This window comes from Larimichthys crocea, chromosome II, assembly GCF_000972845.2.
Source record: "Larimichthys crocea isolate SSNF chromosome II, L_crocea_2.0, whole genome shotgun sequence".
In the NCBI taxonomy this organism is placed as follows: domain Eukaryota; kingdom Metazoa; phylum Chordata; class Actinopteri; family Sciaenidae; genus Larimichthys; species Larimichthys crocea.
Window position 1 is genome coordinate 6,408,562 of NC_040012.1, and position 13,817 is coordinate 6,422,378.

Consider the following 13,817-nt stretch of genomic DNA (forward strand, 5'->3'; position numbering starts at 1 on the left):
GTGGATTAAGAGCTGCAACACGAGGCGAGTTATTCTATTTTGGAAAGAGAGAGCGAGAGAGATCTTTGATTGCTCATCCTGCTTTTCTAATTTTGAGTTTTTTTTGTTCCTTTTATCTGGAGATTATGTTCATCTATAGTGATTTTATAGTGAAAAGCACGATGATTTAACATGGCTTGGACACACGGTGTGACTTTTTCTTGACGGTGAGCCGTTCAAAGTGTCTTTCAAACACTATTGTGTGGACCTGACAGGAAAGAAGAGTGCATACTTTTACAATACAGTGCTTACTATAATGTACTTGCTTGCCTCAGCAAAGTGGAGTTTCGCTCAACTGTTGAGGTGTAATCACTTGAAGCGAGACAATGACAGAGTGGGAATGACAGGAGAGGCGAAGGACAAAGAGGGGAAGGGATTGGCGGGGAAAGAGGGAGAAAAAAGCAGATACAGAACGGTGAAAAAATGCTCTCCTCGTACAAAGGCAGTGACTCTGTCTCCTTGACTCAGAATGCTGTCTACTCCCTCGTCTGTGTATGTTAGAAACCCCACCTCCCCCAGTGCTTCTCTCCTCCCCTGCCCTCCCCTCCTCTCTCAGTCTTCAGCCAAGGAATCCCAGGCAGTGTTTAATTGCAGAGTGCAAAGGCTTTAGTTGGACTAATGAGCTCTAGCACCGGAGCTCGGACTCTTTTTAGGCACTCTCTTGAGAAGACAGAAACCACATATGGAGTCCTTTACCGGAGGAGCCTCACGGGGCGGCTGGATTTTAGGTGGAGGGGAGAGGAGGGATTCATAAATTCAGGTACAGACGACTATGTGAGAGAATATACCAGAGGCAAGAGACGAGAGTAAGAGGTGGAGAAAGGAGAGGAGAGCGGGAGAGGGGAGGGGAGGAAACGGGAAATACACAGCCAGAGAGAGAGAGAGAAAGAGAGAGAGAGAGAGAGAGAGAGAGAGACTAGGAGCTTGCAGCAGCAAATGAGACAGAACAACGAGGCGGGAGAGGTAGAAAGAGAGACAGAGAGGGAGGGAGGTGGAGAGGGGCCCCGTGTAGGAGAGAGAGGGCTACAGGGTGAGGAAGAAGAAGAAGAAGAAGGAGTGGAGAAAAAGTTAGCAGAAGTAGGAGAAAGAAGGTTCACAGGAAAGAAAAGGACAGGGCGCAGAGGTTAACAACTACAGGAGGAGAAGAAGAGGAAGAAGAAAGAAGAAGAAGAAGAAAAAGAAGAAGTAGAAGGGGAAACAACAGACAGGAAGGAAGGGGAGGGAGAAGTCTTGGGTAGAGGAGGAGGAAAAAAAAAAAGAAAAGAGCTGAAGAAAAGTTTTCTTGTGGGAAGACACAGATGAGGAAAACAGAGCGAGTGAATGACTGGGCTAGAGAGAGCAGGGACGGGAGGAAACCAGTTGTTTTCTAAGGCGTTTTCCACACAAGCCTCTGGACTTCTTTGGACATGTACACAGAAGGCGCACAAACAACGGGACACCACCGATTTCTTCAGCACATCAACACCAACTCCAACCCCTGCCCCTGCCAACACTGCGTCCACTATGAGCAGCAGCCATCGTACGGCCATCACGGTGGGCCGGGATACCAACCAGCATCAGCCAGGCAGACAGACCGCCCATCTCTGGACTGCAGGAGAGACATCCAGGCTCCTCAGGTTAAAGATGTAGGAGGGAGCGCCTTCGTAGTGGACAGGGTAGAGAGAAGCGGTCATCGCAGCCCACAGAGGAGGCCTGTGTTCGTAGGGCCCGGCCCTTACAGTCAGTCAGATGACTTGAGCCAAGCTTACCCCTGGGAATTGAACCCTGCCCAGTGGAGCTACCCGCCGGAGCCTGGGGTGAGACACTACCCGTCTGTCAGAGAACAGTGTGGCTGTGTGGTGCGCAGCGACACCAGGGCACACCCCTTTAACGCCGGAATACCACATCCTCTACCCCATCTTCAGGTCAAAGGTCAAGGGTACAAGCACAGGAAGACTGTCAGGTATGTCTCTGTGGACGAGGAGGAGGAAGCATGCGGATGCACCGCTGAGAACTTTCATTTGGACCAGCACAGTTCACATCTAAGTCATTCACACAAGCCGAACGGCCACTGTGGACCGAGGCCTGTGTTCTTTGAGGGAGGGGAGGAAAGAGATAGTCATCAGGACCGGGGCAGACTGAAGGGTGGATCAGAGGAGGGCTGTAACGGACGCGACGGCTCTCACAAAGGTTTCTTCCCCACTGAAGTCCCACAAAAACACTTGAATCAAAGCAGACAGAAGGGGCCCTGCGCCCCTCCCTCTGGCATCACCAGCCTAGAGCCCTCCAAAGCACCGACAGCCAACGACCAGCACCTTCGGCAGGGCGCGGAGGTGGTGAAGCAGAAGAGGAGGCAGGATTTGGTGAGGGATCAAATCAGACAAGTGGTGACAGATCTGGAGGATGTGTTGGGGGGTTTGAAGCAAGTTCACGTGGAGATGAAAGAGGTAGGAGGGTCTATCATTAAAGATGTTTGTGCGTGGTCTAAACACGAAGGTCTGCGTCAGGTGCAGCCTTTTATCGGGCGCTCCCTCGGATATTGTGACATTTGAAATGATTCACACAAAGCTCAGTTTGACACAGGTTGCGTATCTTGTGGGTGCATGTTCCTGAGTGCATATCAATACTTGTGTGTGTGTGTGTCCATGCATGCTGACTGCATTGTTTGTGACTCACTCATCATCTTTTTCTGAAGCCGTGATTGAGAACAATTTGCTCTGACCTTTTTTGCCAAAAATTGGCAGCGTTCCGGTGAGCACATTAAAAAGTCTGGCTTGAAACCGTTACTAAATTATACCTTGCTCTTACAGTATTCCATTTTGCATGCAGCTGTGAGATAGCATTGATTCACACCGCTGTAGTGAAGTGAGACGTTACAGATAAAAAAAAAAATCTCCACGACTGTGAGAAACATCAAGATAAACCAGCTTTGATGTTTAAATTGATGATCATTGCTTCAGTCAGAGACACACTTGTGGTTATAAATACAATCCGGCAGTGCTGAAAGAAGTACTCAGATTACTTTTACTTAGGAACAATTAAAATAGACCATACTAAGTAGAAGTCCTGCTTTTAAATCAAAGTAATTAAAGTTCTCATTCATGAAAAATTCCCCCGTTACTGATATTTAATCACACATGACATCATCACATCTGGTTGAAGTGGAGCTATGCTGTTAGATACAGCACAGTAGATATTTTATATTCGGTTAGTGTTCCCAGTCATGGTGTCAGGGTCCATTCAAATGGTCACAAGATAAATCTGAGGTGTGTGAGATGATGTACAGATGTTTGAGCTCTAATCTCTGTTTATACACTTTTTGTGAGTTTTACCTCTTTGATAATAATAAGAAAAATGTCTCTTTGGTGGAACAACTCATCTAAAATGTAGCAAGGTGCCCCAACTAGACCAAAATCTGAAACATTAACTGATGATTGTAGCTGTCAGAGACATATAGTTGAGTGTATTTCCCCTCTGAACTGTAGTACAAGGTAGAATTAAATGGAAATAAGCAAGTACTGTTCTTCAGTCACGTCATTTCTTTCCACAACTGCAGTTTGGACGAGTACCAACTCTCTTTATTGTCATTCAGGTGGTCGAGCAGATCGATCGTCTCACAGCCAGTATCGACTTCAGTGAGGAGGTGCCCTGCATCACTCAAGGGCCGTCCAGTAACTTTCAAGGCCCGATTCATCCAGGTGACCTAAGGGTGGCCCCGCTGCCCAATCATAAAACTGCTCCGGTCCAGGCGCTGCAGCACATCGATGAAGACCGCATCATTTTAAGAACTAACTCTCCCTCCCCCGTTCACATGGCGTCAGTCGTCAAAACCAGCCACTTCATCCCGCCCGTCCACATTAAGGACGTCAACCACGAGAGGCCAGGCGTGAACGGTCACCTGCCTCATCAGTATCCCCACAGAGACTCCAACCACATTGGGCAAACTCATCCGGAGGCCCATCCACAGAGCCTAGACCCTAAGGTCATTATTGGCAACAGCACCTCCAATTTAAGGACTCAGAAACCTCCTCTGTACCCTCAAAACGGGCGATGTGGGAAGGGCCCGTACCTGCCTCCAAAGCCTGTGAGGACCCCTGCCTACCCCGGGAGAGGCCGCCTGAACACCAGCATGGTGTGAAGGAGGAGGGGGGTGGTCTGCCCCAGTGCCATGGGGGCCTGAAACATGAGACCCCGCTGCAGCGAGTGGAGGTCAGAGTGGGACCAGGCAGGGGAACAACTCATGGTAAGTTCAGATACAACAGGACGTTTTTCCTTTTACCGTGTTGATGTTTCTGTCAGTGCTCACAGCTGATGACGTTCGCTGTGTTTACTGGCAGCGTAGTTTTCAAAGTCAGTAAATGAATAGCAGTGTTCCTCCCTACTACAAAAAAGGGTTTATGTGGCGTTTGATGTGTGTGTGTGTGTGTGTGTGATGTCTGTGTGTGGGCGGCGGTGGCGGCGGTGGAGGAGGAGGGGAGGGGGCGTAATGTGTCTGCTTTTGTTGATGTCACATGATTTCCCAGTCTTCGCTACACTGCAAAATGTGTCTGTCTTGGCAAAGGGAAAACGAAGGAAACGAGTGTTTATTCTTCAGGTTTGGTTACACATGTGGTCAGAATCAGCCAGCGGGGTGAGAAAATCTCACTTGCAGGAGTAAAATTCAACTTTTTTTTTGGAGGAGATTTCTTGATTTGTCTGATTTTCCATTTGTTATTACATATTTCTTAACGTTTTAATACACAACAGTGGAAATAACTTTTAGTTAAGCAGCTTTAAAACTCATCTCATTTGGATATTTTCTTGCATCTAAACTCAGACAGGAGTTTAAAAATCTCAGGGCTTGCTTCTTTTTACAGTGCAACTTCAGTCACCACTTAGACTTGGCAAGAAGCTCAGATGTTTCTGGCTAAGGAAGACCCCACAACCACTTGACTCCAATCATGTGACACAAAAGAGGCGTCATTATATTTACAGGATGATCATAGCTCTGACTCAGGATTGTCATGATTTACTGCGAGAGATGGGGGGAGGTTTGATGAGGAAGAACTAAACCTTTCTTCTTGTGCCACAGTCAGATGTATCATTACTGACTGTGAACTAGAAGCAGACTTAATAACAAGATGACATCTGTGAAAAATTCCCTCCAGCAGAGGGGAAAACGCGACACATTAAACATTAAGCACACGCAGATTAAAAGCCCACCTTTACGGATGCTGCAGAGGCAGACGTGCATGTTTCTGCACTTCCCTCTTGTGCAGACTATGCGTAACTGCAATCTATTTTTCTGGCCTCTCCGTGTTGGGCAAGCGCAATCTGGTTTTAATCATAAAACCTTCTTGGCCACGTGCCAGAACGGAGTGAGGCAAACTCTTGGTATATTTGTGACGTCCATATAAACATAAGCACCGCTGCACAGCAAAGCAGCTCTCCACATTGTGCTGCAGAAAGAGAGAGAGAGAGGCTGCAGCTTTAGGTCGAGGCTGGCAGCCAATGAACGGGGAGGAGGGGGTTGGGGGTGTCAAAAAAGTGCTTTCATTTTCATCGTGAGATAAACGTTTAATTAGTTGTAAGTGTGATGTAGCCTTTCTGTTGAACGCCGTCCTTTATTTTCACTTTCACAGTCTCTCACAAGCACAGATGCTGTTGACATTTTAAAGGCCTGAATCATCCGAATTAGTCACCCAGAGCAGGTTCAATGTTAAAAGGGCTAGCACAGACAGATTTTGTGCAGCCATACCCACACACACAAACACATATACACTATGCTCGTGGGGACTCTGTTATACCATTGTTCTTCTGCAAACCTAATCTAATCTAACTAATCTGACCTTAAACCTAAGACCGAGTACTTACACCAATCTCTCCAAACACCCCCCTTTTTGTTTTGTTGTTGTCAAAGGATTCACATTTGTTTCCTCGGAAATAAAAGGAATGAATAAAATCCTCACAAGACTGTGTTCCTACACGACTCAGAGAGAGACTTACTGTACTTTCAAGGTCTAAAACTCAACACACATTTATACTTCTAAGCTTGAGAGGACCCTCATTGTTCTGCTGCAAACCCTGACCCTTAGTAATCTGATCTAACTAATCTGACATTTACCCTAAAACTGAGTCTTACATCAAACACTCCTTTTGTTTTGTGTTCAATGGATTCCCATTAGCTTCCTCTGATGTGGTTGTTAGTCATCATGGGGAGCGTGATTACGTCCAAAACAACACGGGACAAAAGTCTGGACATTCATCCATTTTCCGTAACCGCTTATCCTTAACCTATCCCAGCTGATTTAGGACACGAGATGGGGCACATCCTGACCAAGTCGCCAGTTCATCACAGGGCACACAGAGATTTACACTCACATCACACCTACGGGCCAATTTAGAGTCACCAATTAACCCGTTAAGTGCATGTCTTCGGACAGTGGGAGGAAGCCGGAGTACCCGGAGAGAGACTCCGAGGTTTGAACCAGGGACCTTCATACTGTGAGGGGACAGTGCTAACCACTGCACCACTGTGCTGCCCTTAACATGGATAAAAAAATAAAAGGAATTAATTATAATAATCACAAGACCGTGTTCTTATATAACTCAAAGAGAGATAAACTGCACTTTAATCCTCACTGACATAATACGTTCCAAAACCTCTTAAAGAGTCTTAATCCTCACACAGCCCTTCATTTATTCTAATATTTTATTGATGGTTGTAATAGGATAAGCATTAGCTAATGTGTAATGAAGTATAATTACTCTCATGACAAAAATGAGAAAAAAAAACCCTGTAAATGTAATTAAACGTTATGTAAGAGCTAAAAAATAAGTTATTATAATACATAGCTAATGTTAGTTTAAAGATTTAAAGTGCCTTAAATGTTCATGTGAAGTTAGAAGAGATCACTGTGTTTCAGGAGACAAAAGCTTCATCCTGTACTGTACTTTGGTATAAAAAGTGTTGCCAGATGTGGAAAGGGACTCCGTTATCACGCATCACCACCCCCCGACACTCAACCCCCACATTTAAAGAAGACTAGTTGTGATGAATAGATTACTGTCTCAAAAAAAGGACAAAAGATAAAGCGCTTATTCCTTAAAAAGACGACTTTTTACTCATGTTCTTGTGTGTTACTACCCACCCGAGTGCCCGTAAATAAATAAAATAAAACCAATCAGCTTAAAACAAGATTTCTGTGTAACCCAGGGGGAAAATAACAAAGACAGGTTTAAAAAGATGATTATAAATCTGGACATTTCTGTCAGAATCAGGCTGGATTACTAACCTGGAAAACTGGGCAACTGCTCTGTCCGCCAGTCCCAGACCCGCAGGGACCCAAACAGCCCAGGTGTGTGTGTGTGTGTGTGTGTGTGTGTGTGTGTGTGTGTGTGGTTTGTTTATTTATTTACTTGGATGAACTCAAACGATAATGAGTCCTGTGTTGAAATCAGTTCATGTTGCACTTTTATGGTGCACATCCTTAAATATATCTATGTTTAATTCAAATAGTACTGCTTTTAAGTCTGTTCCTGATGTAAATAAACATGTTAGTGCACTGAGAGTCTAATATTTCATGACTGTATGTGTCTATTCTTGTAATTTAACTTATTTTTTTTATAGTTTTATCTGTTTTTCCACTCATCTCCAGCTTGTATTCACACAGTGTGTTCATATGCTTTGTGTTTTATCTGCACAACCAGCACGAATTGACATACAGCTCATCTTTTAGACTTCTGGGTTAATCGGGTCGTAATTACAAATATATTTCACTTGCAAAGACCTTAAAAGTCTTCTCTCCCAAGGTCTAAAACTGACACTGATCTTCACAATGACAGAAGTACATGAACAAACACACACACACTCGCGCACAGCTCTTACAGACAAAACAATAAAAGCTGGTTTACACTGCTCCTCCACAAGCGCGGCAACATGACTCACAAGGACAAACACGCCGCTTCACTTTCAGTACAGTACAGACTAACGCAGTAGTTCTTTTGGATTTGTCAATGACGTCGCGAGAAGAAGAGCTTTCAGAGGAAGCACAGTTTGTACGTGCGATGTTTGATTGGGGAGGGGGAAGCAGTGAGTCTGAGTGTGCTAAGCTGCTGAATTTAAGTTTTGTTGTCTTCCTTTTTTACGTTTCCAGCAGGAGCTGATGCCACTGAGACAAGCTGTCAGCCGGTGGAAACAGAGCATCGCCTGAAGATGGGGGTATTTCCAAAGGGAAAACTCCCCCAAAGAGTCAACCCAGCGAACGGATGTCACACAGGCACAGAAGCATGGAGGAGTGGCAGTCAAGCTTTCTGCTGTTCACCGGTGATGTAGTGGCAAATAATGAGAGGGATAAACTGTGAACTGCTACTCAACAACCACACATAGAAACATAGAAGTATCTTTAATTTATTTGTACTATTTTTTATGGCAAAGAAATCTATTTTCAGGCAGCTTACACCAGTTTGGATACTACCTAACCTAATGTATGCTATATTAAGATTTATATCATTTGAACTGTTGTACAGATAGTTTCCATATAGAGAGTTTAGACTGTTCGTCTCACAGATACATGGTTGTTACAGTAGGTCAGAAAAAAAAAGGAGGAAGGAAAGTTGGGATTAAATCGCAATACAATAAATTCTGCTGCACTTTTCTCACACAAATCAATCTGATGTCTCAATTTCCGAACTCCAGAGATCGTTGCATTGACCGCTGAATGTCCTACTTTGGAATATGAAATAAAATAAATGACGCCAGCATTTCATCGCCCCCGAGTCTGGAAAATGATTTATGCATTCACAGTGTCTGATAGAAGGATCCCAAATGGTTGTGGAAGTCTTAGAAATACTTCTTAGGCTGAACTGGAGATGGCAGTGTGTGATCTCTCATGGCCTTATTCTGTCAGGACGCCCGCTGCTGCATCCAGGTCCAGTCAGGCCAACGTCTGTGTCTCTGTTTGTTTAAATCTTGTCTGAGACTTTCACCACTTTGCTCTCAGGAGCTCTTGCTGCTGTCAGAGCGCACCGCTTCCCTCTCTTGACATCTACTACAATCCATCCACCTCACAAAACATCCCACATGCAGACAGATGGAGGGTGACGCACGCAAACTGTTTACTGCCGCGGCCACTTTGTCACTGGCTGTCTGTGTCTGCCAAGCCTGTAGCGGTGTACAGTAATTGTGCTGTATGGTCGAGCGAGAGGTGAGGTTGTGATAAGCTGCTGAAGGTTACATAGATGGGCGAGGTCAAGTGCCAGAGAGAGAAACATTCAAATGTTTTTTTTTCTTGTTTTGATGATAAACTAGGCCTGCAATTAAGATTAATATCTGTTAATACGTCCCTTTTTTATCAGGAAATAGTGATAAATACTAATCATACTTTTCCAGAGTTCAGTGTGACACCAAATACCTCACACCAGAGCCAAATCCAGCAGCTACCCCTGAGGACGCTGCCCTCTTACTGTCCAGCACTGCCACTGCATGCATGCAGGTTATAACAGACACGAAACTCAAGACATTTGGTCCAAAGCTGCAGACATACGTGTTGTCACAAACATGAAACATGATCATTTAACTTCAGTGTGATTGTGACTTTAAGCTCAAATGATAAAAAAGTGTTGTTTTTTTCTATTGATTACTTGTTTCAACACTGGAGTAATGAATCATAAGTTCACCAAGTTTTCTTCCCCGAACAATGACTAAATACCTTAATAGCTTAGTCATGAACTGTGTCAGACTATTTTCCATCCTCCAGATACACTCTTCTTGCTATTCACAGGAGAGGTCTGTTCTGGCAGTGAGATAAAAGTCTGTTTTTCAAAAGACCTTTCTTTCAACTCTTCTATTTGACTAGAATCTAACTTTTAAAACAAGTGTCTCATGGTTACCACGCTGTGTGAATACCAAGTCCCAAAAAACAACCATCAATCCTTGCAATCTGACTCAAAGGTCTGCATGCCTCTCCGATATTATCTGCCGCACCTAAAACCTGGTGGGCTTTGAGAAAGGCCACGTCTTGGCCCGCCGTCTAAGGCTATGAATCTTGTCAGACAGAAAGCACACCGACTGAGCCGTTGGCCTTGCCGGCTTTGTAAATAGTGGAGTGACTCTGGAATGTCAGACAGAGATTTTGACCAAGAACAACACCAGCTCACAGTATTGGCACCTCACGTTTGTCTCATCTGCCTAAAAATAGTAGGTCGATGCTGTTAATGTGAGAGGTGTTCTGTTCAGTACTGTTTCCTGGTCCACTTAGGTTCTGGATTGGAAAAAGTACAGTGTGCAGAACAGCTGCAGTCTCAGAGACTATGACACGAACAACAGCCAGGTGCTAAAACACAGTCAGTTAGGGAGGTGATGACATGGTTCAGCTGATTACATAAAAATTAAACTACATTATATAAAATATTGATATATTGCTGCGTTACTTCAAAATATGTTAAATAGAAACTAGTAATAAATTAACCATACCATTATATAGCTTATTGTAGATATGGTAAAACGAGAGGGTTGCAATTCACAACTACACCACTAGACGGCACTAAATCCCAAACACTGCTCCTTTAAAGTCATAGTCACTGCTGTGTATGTGTACATCATTGTCTATGAGCTTAAATAAGTTTATACTATATAATACTTTACTTTACTAAGAACTAGAAAATACCGTAAATAATAGGTTGGTATTTTTGTGATTTAACAGTTTTAGAGTGTGAAACCGCCGTGGTAAATATAGACAGCTGCACACGTGTATTTGTTATGATTAAATTACTTGATTACTGCTCAAAAACTCAATATTTTAGCCTTTTATTTCACCAAGCTCTCGCCAATGACTAAAGTCATTCCACAGATTTACTCTCTCTCATTTTCTCTTCTTAGCTTCCTCCGTCAACGTCCTCTTCGGTCTTTCCACCTCTGTAGTTACGTCCATAGAGGCTGCTGAGCCCGGTTACATTGCCTACCTGCTTGCCTGTCAGCAGACGTGAAAACCTCTTCTTCCTGGTGGTCCAAGACGCCCGTGGTGAGCTCACAGTCCGAGCAGCTTACTTAGCTAACAGCAACTGCATCTGGAAACTTAAAAAATAAAATATGATCCAGTTTTTACCAAAATTTGTGAAATAGTTAGCTGTGTGTGACTTTGTGCCGTAAAAAGTTACGTACTTCTCACAGGTGATCATACCCGGAGCAAAAAGTTACATGGTGCAAGAGCAGACATTATTCACCTGATTATAAGTCAGTAAAAAAAGATTACAATCGCGTCATAATGATTTAAAATCTTAGGGTAGAAAAGTTCAGTTTTAACAGAAAAGTCCAAGTAAAACAAGCACAATTCACCGTTAACTGGAATAAATTTTTATTGTTTGTTGCCACAAAATGAGAAACTTTCTACCAAAACAGTTTTACATTGTGTATTATGAATGGTGTGTTTCCCTTCGGGTGTTTTAAAGAGAACAAAGCAACTAAAACAATGAACACGAGTGTGTGCAGAGCTGAAGAGCTTGCATTAAGACGATCCCTACAAATACCACCCAAGTGACAATACCACCCAGCATGAAAGAGAAACATAATTCATTTCATGTTTTGTCCCGGCACACAATGCAGTTTTCACACAGAGTTTACAACACCGGTTGTGTAAGTAACCCCACGGCTGAGGAAGTAGCCCAGTGTGTCTGCCCCTACGCGCCCTCGACGCTCTACGGCTGACCTCAGCGCTGTTCTTAATCTCAACGGGATGACAGAACTGCTGAGGAATTTCTCTGCTCTCTGCCTAAACTAACCTGTCAAGATGCTCTCATTTAGCCTGAGCAAGTTCCTCTGTTACGTGCTCGCCGGCTCTCACGTGGCCCGAGCTTTGTTGGAATATGACCTGCAAATACCAAACCCTGGCCTTAGTAACCTCTCCAAACACTGCCCACCTACGTGCAGATGCATCCGGAAAATGTCTCTCCTTGCCACAGTATGTCCAGTGTAGGCTGCAGGCATATGGCAAAAAAACCCCCCATCCCCTCCTCACCTTACCTACCTGTACGCTGGATTGTGTTTGTTGAAAGCCAGATGAGAGGTGCCAGTTTTTTTTTTTCTTTAGCTTTTGCCAATGCTGTCCTGTGCTTGTGTTAGGCTAACAAGAGCCTGCATCCAGATGTTGGTATGAAGCTCCACAGCTGAGCAAACAGTCGCTGTCTTCTCTACAGCATGACATGTTTAAAATGACATGCTGGTCCAAAAAAAGGAGGAGACCAGCTGAGTTCTGAGGAACACAGTCAGCCAAACACTCATCACCTGATCGGGCAGCTTAAAGTTCAACACCCCTTGAATTTTTGTTGGCTCTCGGCATGGCGATGTTGGTCTGACTTATAAGTGAGTGAAAACACAATGTGAAGAGCCTGTAAAAAGATTTTACACGATTGGTTTTGACTTCATTGGAAGAGATGAACATTGTTTTTAGTCGGGATGTTTTGCGAAGGCAATACCTGTCTGTCAGTTTGTGCACCACGTTGGTCCAGACTGAAATATTCCAACAACTGCTGGATGTTTTCCATGAAGTTTTGTTCAGACTTTAATAGTTCCCAGAGGATGAAGTCTAATCACTTTGTTGATCGAGTTGTCATTTTTTATCTTGACCAGTATTGGATGGATCACCGTGAAAATGAAGCACACATATTAACGTTTCCCTCAGGATGAATAGTGTAATAATTGGTGATCCGTTGACTTTGACTAGCGCCGTCATCGGGTCGGTTTTTAATAAAACTCGTCCAAGACTTTGGTTTCTGTCCAAATACCTGCAGAACTAACGACATTCCCATCATCCCATCTTAAGCACTTTGTTTTTAGTGCTTAAGTTAGCATGGTAATAACAGCATGTTAACATTATCATTGTTAGTGTGCCAGCACGCTAATGTTAGCACTCAGAGCTGATTGCATGGCTGCAGACTCGGATCTACACTTTATTAACCCTCCGCGACAGTGATTCCTTTGGAAAAGTCGCTGTCTTGTAAACGTTGTCCTGAATATTCCTAGACAGACAGAAATGGAGTCGACTGAAAAGGAGTCGGGGGGATTTTCCAGACACTCTCAATAACATAGACAATCTATTCTGGCAGGCGAGCGCCTTGGCAACTTCCAACGTAAACCATTTCAATTGCGCTTAATCTCCCCGGTTCGCTGCTTTCTTAAGCTAAGACTGAGCTCTGTTTCGTTGCGAACATCTGTGCATTTTAACAGTGCATACATTGTCTGGAGCCTGCGTGTTTTCCAGTACATCAGTCAGAACTGTTCACGATAAATATATATAAGTCGTATAGTATATAAAGCTTGTTTAACAAAGTGATTTGTTCAAGGAAAAAAAGATCTTTGAATCAGGTGAAGCACCATCCCAGACTGAATTCAATCTACGCAGGTTTAGTGTTTCGCCTGTCATTCTCTTGCTGTTTGAAACAGTCTAGTGCTTGCTGCAAAAACTGTTTGTCCTTGTTCAAAACATCTTTGAATGACTCTGGCGGGTTGTGTCAGTCCTCCCACTCAGACAAAATATCCCAGTGCAGTTAAAGCGTCTGTCATCCCCGAGCATTCCCGAAGGAGTGCCGTGAACGAAGCCATGACGCGATTAATTCTGGGGCCAGGAAGAAGTCTTTTACAGCGGGTGACAGACATGCACAGGGGAGCAGAGGAGCGTGAGTGAGAAAAGGCCTCCATTCATGCTGCTCTGGCTGTGTTTTAGTAGATATGGCACGGCTCTATAAGATCCTGCCGGTTGTGTCTTCACAGAAGCCCGTCAGCAAACATGCCGCCAGCGTCTGCCTGCAGCCCTGTTTGTCTCTGA

General features: G+C 44.1%; 1 protein-coding gene across 2 annotated transcripts; it reads left to right on the forward strand.

The window, feature by feature from the left end:
- The first annotated feature begins 594 nt into the window (after positions 1 to 594).
- Positions 595 to 8,765, forward strand: LOC104931422 (hypothetical protein). 2 transcript variants are annotated; one of them, XM_027291471.1, is made up of 3 exons: positions 595 to 2,465; positions 3,611 to 4,261; positions 8,157 to 8,765. In XM_027291471.1, the coding sequence occupies exons 1-2, from the start codon at positions 1,446 to 1,448 to the stop codon at positions 4,154 to 4,156; spliced, it is 1,566 nt and encodes a 521-aa protein (XP_027147272.1). In that variant the 5' UTR covers positions 595 to 1,445; the 3' UTR covers positions 4,157 to 4,261; positions 8,157 to 8,765. The 2 variants fall into 2 exon arrangements, with proteins under 2 accessions (XP_027147272.1, XP_010744724.3); XM_010746422.3 differs by having other exon boundaries at positions 596 to 2,465; positions 8,154 to 8,765.
- Positions 8,766 to 13,817: the final 5,052 nt, after the last annotated feature.

Excerpts from the sequence above, each read along its gene's own strand:
- LOC104931422 (XM_027291471.1), top strand. The coding sequence starts at position 1,446 with ATGTACACAGAAGGCGCACAAACAACGGGACACCACCGATTTCTTCAG. Across the intron at positions 2,466-3,610 it reads TTCACGTGGAGATGAAAGAG|GTGGTCGAGCAGATCGATCG; the intron begins GTAGGAGGGTCT and ends ATTGTCATTCAG.